The following is a 5,856-nucleotide window of genomic DNA, read 5'->3' on the forward strand; positions in this document are numbered from 1 at the left end:
CCTTACCTTCCGTCGCGCCCTCAAGACATGGCTCTTTCAGCAAGCGGACCTGACCTAGGGAGGATTTTATACTGGGTTCATTTTTAGGAATTTGGAAGACACAACTTTAAAATTTGGTTTAATTCGGTTTTATAGGGGGGGATTGTATATATGCTTTGGTTTTAAATATGTTGTGCGCCGCCCTGAGTCCCGCAGGGAGCAGGGCGGCATATAAATTAAATTAAATAAATAAATAAATAAATAAATTAAAAAATTACCAATCCTTGCCTTGGCCATTTTAAGATGAATTAATGTTTGAAGATGTGTCAAAGACTAGCTAGCTTCCTTCCAATTGACAAGAAAGTCCATCCCAATTTGAATCTACAAGTCACAGTACAGTAAATGCCACTTTTTAAAATTGTATTTTCTATTAAGCCTTTTATAATTAGTAGATACCTCCCATTTCAGAAGTCAAGCTAGCAAATAATTCCTGTACAATGGAAAGACAGAAAACAGAGTGAGCTCTGCTTGTACATCTCTGCAGGTTTGTAACAGAAAATTGAATTTGATGTTTTTTAACATCAAATCCAATTTTCCTCATTAACAATTCCTGAAGCTTACCAGGAATGATTTCGGGGGGGGGGGGATTGTTTGTTTTTTGCCTAAAAATAATTTCAACTCATTTCCTAAACTGAAAAAAAAATCCTAGGCACATGTATTATTCTAAAGGTCCCAAGCACACTTAGAAATAGAGTAATCTTTGGCATCAAAACACAGTACTACAGGTATATTAAGGTGTTTTCATCTACAAAATGATGATCCACTGACACCAGTGGAAATCTTAGAATACAATTGTTTGTAAAATAGCAGCCATAGTTCCCAAAGATATTATAACTGAATGATTTTTTACAAAGGAGTGCTCTATTTACAAAGGGACAAGCATAACGTTCCACTGGCTAAGGTGCACGGGGCTTAGCCAATAGGATGTTTTCCTGAAGGTCTCATCCTAGAACCAATTCTGAAGGTACAAAAAATGAAAGGGAAATCATAGGAGATTTAAATGCATATGACCAATATGCTGCCCTTATTGGTAAAGGTATAATTAAGAGTCACACACTTAAAAATGGTGAAAGAACCAATATTCCTGTTGTATAGTTTTCCATATAGTAAACTCATGAAAAATGTGCAAGATCTATTAGCAGAATATCTCATCCTTGGGTTTTACTTGTAGTAACTGAAAAAGTTTTCTACCATTGGAATACAACTGTTTTACTAAACAAAATTCCAAAACAATATGTTTTAGAAGATGTCTGCCTCATCAGAACCCTGGCAGACAGTATTGAAAATCTTGAGGTCAGAAGCAGAGGAACTGAACCTAGGTTTGGTAAGTTCAGTTGCTATCATTAGAAAACAAAACAGCAGTAAAACTCAAAATATCTATTTACAAATCATTGCCCATCCATTCAGTGGGACTTATTGGTAGATGATATATGCAACTGCTACTGAAGAAGTCTTACGTAAATTCATTCATCGCCATCAAACCTTTCTCTAACCTTCCAGGATGATAATTCAAATTACCCCCTTATCTACACAGATTCTCAAGGAAATCAAATTCCCATAGAATTTGCAATCTCAATTCCCCAGAGTTATATCATACATATTAAAACACACACTTTCTTATATTTAAAAAAAATGTCTTTCAGTCAAAAGGACAGTTTACTCTGAAGTTTAATTGCAAAATTCTCACAATTGCACATCTAATATTTTCTTTAGCCAAATAGCTTTTCTCTACTTTTTCTAAGTTTGTTTTGTTCTTGAAAATATTCTAAAATGAGTAGAACTTTTGACTAAACCTTGTATACTTAGAGCATGCCATTCCTCATCAGTGAATTATGAAACTTCAGTTAACAATTACTTCTCTTTTTTATATTAATAAACAACATAGTTTGTTTGCTTGCTTTCTTTTGGGCTTTGGAAGATGCACTATAATGCAAAAAGCAACTTCTACTTTAATCTCCTGCTTCAAAGCTGCTTAAGTTATTTGAAAGTTTACTGCTATTCGTTTCATTAGAAATGCTGAATTTCACAATTTCACAATTCTGATTTGTTTGGGGATTGTAAATCCCATTAATTTTAAAGTGACTTCATTATAACTGGTGTGGTCTGAATGCAACTTATGAAAGAGCCTGCCTCATTAAAAGCAATATTTTTCAAGTGAATACATTTACAATAACCATGACAATATTCTAATAAACTGCAGTTTGATTTCAAAACTGCTCAGTTTAGACCAGTGATGGCGAACCTTTTAGAGACCGAGTGCCCAAACTGCAACCCAAAACCCACTTATGTATCATCGGGTGCCGAGTGGGCGTGGCCCATTGGATGGGTGTGGCTTCGGTGATAACGGCAGACTGGGTGGGACTAAAAAGTTCAATCAATTCCAACTTTGCGAGATCTTTTTTTTCCCCGCGAGAAGTTGAAATTGATTGTTGATTAAACCTTTTTTTTTTGCACACGGCGGTGGAGGCCTAAAGCGAAAAGGTTTTATAAAACCCAGCTGAAGGCCTAGGACTGGGGCAATGGCGCGCATGCCCACAGAGAGGGCTCTGCGTGCCACCTGTAGCACGCGTGCCATAGGTTCGCCACCACGGGCTTAGACCTATCTAGTCCAGATCAGCCTATAAGAAGTAATTCATTGATTCCTATATGCTTTGAAGATTCTATTGTGCACTCCTGCCAATAAAATCATGTAGAATGGAAGCCCAAGAGACAGGCTTTTGAAGTACTTATTACTCCCAAGTCCAGCTTCTTGAAATCAGATTTCAAAACATGAATGATGTGTATATTTTGCAAAGGTTTCCTTAAGAACATTTCCTCCTTCTCTATCATGTTGTGAGTTATAAATATTGTGAATAAATTACTGAAGGAACCAGACACGAAACCACACAATTTTAATATTGTTTGGGATGGATTTATATTTTGTAGTTTTATTTTTGCCTAGAAACTACTCCGATTGCTTATGACAAAAAGGACATGATGATTATAAAGTACAATACTCCAATACAGCCCAAGTTAGCATTTGTGCTACCATATGTTATAAAAACAAGCAACAGAATATTTTTTAAAATTATGATTTTAGTTAATAAGCATGGAAGTAACTAATTACCAGGTATTTTCTATTATATGACTGAGTCAATAACCAAGCCTATGTGTATGTGCATATGTATGTGCACAAACACACACATACAGTGTGTGCAGATATCAAATAAGTACAACATCTCTCTATTTATTAAAAAAATTTCAGGCCTCTGCCCAAATCTGAGAAAAAGTGCCAATATTTTAAGAAACCAACTGATTAATGCAACTCTTAAAGCAGCAGCATTTTGTTGTTGTTGTTCAGGTTTCACAGAAGCCTAAAAAAAATTGGGCTACTTTAATGAATAGCAGGAGAGGATCTGCAGTTATTTCAGGTCTGAAGTATTTATTTCAAATCATTTTGAGGCATGTATACATCACTAAACTGTAAGGGAGCTTAGGGTATGTATCTTTATATGTATTTTGAATGCCAAGCCATTAAATCGCTGGTTTAATAAAGTACTTTAGAGTTTTAAAAAAATAAACTCTTTTAGATCACTAACATGCTATGAGCCTTTCAGAAGCCAAGAGGAAAAATTACCCCCAAAGGAAGTATGAGTGGCCTGAACTTCCTCTTTTGTCCCTGCCATGTGCAACAGTTCCTCTTCCCAACAACTGGGAGCTCCAGAAATGATGAAACAGCTGTGCTTTGAGATCTTTAGATGGAATCCTGCTGGGGATCCTTTCTATTAACAGTACCACAGAAAACTATTATTAAATAGTAGTTTTATATGGTTTGTACTTTTCCCTCTCCCATGAAACACAGAAACTCTAGAAGATTTCTGAATTGGTGTGACCTCCTCTAAACACCACTCTGTTCAAAAGAAAGTAAGCAACAGTACATGTGTGTAGGAATGGGTAACCCAGTCAAATTTAACTTGGCTCAGATCTTGCCCAAGTTCAATTGGATCCAGAGGAGGGGGAAAAAAGCAGAATAGCAGTTATAAATACCTTTGAGAACCAGCGGTTCCTTGCCTTCCCTCTTGAGAGACTCTAGCACTATGTGCAATGGCTGTGAAGGCATGACTCTGCTTGGCTCGTTAGTATTTTCATCATAAACAACTATTTCTTTGGAAAAGATTCTTTTAAAGGAGTCCTTGCCTTCTCTGCAAGAGATCAAGTCCAAGACAGTGATCTTGCCCTGCTGAAGCCTTCTCCTACTGATCTTATCAGAGCAATTGATATGAACAGCCCCTTGGATGTGGCTTTTGTTGTACTCCATGAAAGGCCGGCAATCAATGATGACTGGGCCTTGGTGGCTTTTGTTGCATTTGGTCATCTTTTTTGCCAGGTCATTGGGATGGATGATTTTGATGCTTGCCAGTTGCTTTGTTGGACCTGAGACTGGACTCCCCACACCACCTGATGGACTCAAAGGGCTAATGTTCTCATTGTTGTTGACCATTTGGTTTGCTGAGCAAGTAGTCAAGGTTCCTATGCTGGCAGAGATGCTGCTGCTGCTGGCTTGGGTTTGGGCCTGATTGTCCTTGTCGTATGTTGCCACAGTGCAGCAACTGGCACTGCTGCATCCACAACTCAAGGAGCGGGCAGAGCCGTTGGATGAGGGCATATACGTCAGATTAGCAGCCTTGATGGACACAACAGCCGTGCTGAGGAGACTCACAGGGCTTTCACTGGCAGAGGAAGCAGAGTCAAGGTAGCTGGAATCTAAGCAAAGATTGAGATCCTGAGGTCTTACAGGCCTGGAGAGTGCCACTACAACCCTGTCGTCTAGTGGAGAAGGAGGCATGAGGAGGCTGAGAATGGGAAGCCAAAGGAACTCAAGCGCTCTCTGTTAAAAACAAAAGAAAAGGAGAAAAGGTAAGTTATACTGTGATGGACAAGCGTTCGTTCTTAGACTTGTGTGGGAACCTCCTTTAACAATGATCATTCCAAGAGCTGTTTGGAATTGGTAAAAGTAAAGAAAACCATTAGCAACTGCAATCAATTAGCAAAGAAATAGTGGAAAACTAAAGATGAGTTACTGTTTAGCTAAGTTAGAAGCAAGAGTGTAAATGAATCAGAAAATCCTTCAGCCCAATCCTTTATGGAACTGCAGAAGTGACAGAATATAATTCTTTGCAAACTTAAGATTTTATGTGTACTACTTTCATGTGGGCACAATGGTGGCATTTGCTACAGAATATCCCCTTTATCTCACATTTAAACTTTAAGGGTAATATTATGAATGCATGTGTCTGAGAATAAATAGTAAGATTCAGATACCAATGAAGTTACTGAATAGGTTACTTTTTGCTTGAAAGTAATCCAGCCATGATCACTTCTTGCTCTCTCATTCATTAGAAAAAGATGAAAAATCAATCTTTTTTTTTTGCTTCAAATTTATCATCTGTTATTTTGATTGGGTAATCTACACAGCCATATTAAAGAGCAAAAAAATAGAAGTTTGGCAAACGAATTAACCTAACACATCTTACTGTGGTAGACAACCTACCACAGTGTCTGTGGAGCAGGTAGCAGACAACTCCTACAAAGTTGCTCTAAAAGGAAAGAAAGATTACACAAAAGATCCCAGGCTTTCTTCTACACAATCCATAAATGAAATAGTCAAAAGCTATTATAACATCTCAAGAAAACAGGAAAAATAAATCTGAGCATGGAAGAAATGTTGCAACTTTTTTTTAAGAAGACATTTTCAAAATTGCCAAGGAAGCAGAGAGGATGCACCAATATACTGTCTAGCAATGAAAACAAATATTGAAACGAAAGATGATTTTTTTT

At 37.4% G+C, this 5,856-nt stretch overlaps 1 protein-coding gene across 1 annotated transcript in view; it reads right to left on the minus strand.

The window, feature by feature from the left end:
• Positions 1-5,856, minus strand: part of DUSP10 (dual specificity phosphatase 10) — a 31,777-nt gene that overhangs the window by 25,127 nt on the left and 794 nt on the right. Inside the window, exon 2 of the mRNA XM_015831920.1 lies at positions 4,066-4,906. Within this exon, the coding sequence (XP_015687406.1) occupies positions 4,066-4,864 (799 nt within the window). The 5' untranslated portion in view covers positions 4,865-4,906. The remainder of the gene's footprint in view (positions 1-4,065; positions 4,907-5,856) is intronic.

Source organism: Protobothrops mucrosquamatus, unplaced genomic scaffold (assembly GCF_001527695.2).
Source record: "Protobothrops mucrosquamatus isolate PMUCROS unplaced genomic scaffold, P.Mucros_1.0 scaffold_289, whole genome shotgun sequence".
NCBI classification, from domain to species: Eukaryota; Metazoa; Chordata; class Lepidosauria; order Squamata; family Viperidae; genus Protobothrops; species Protobothrops mucrosquamatus.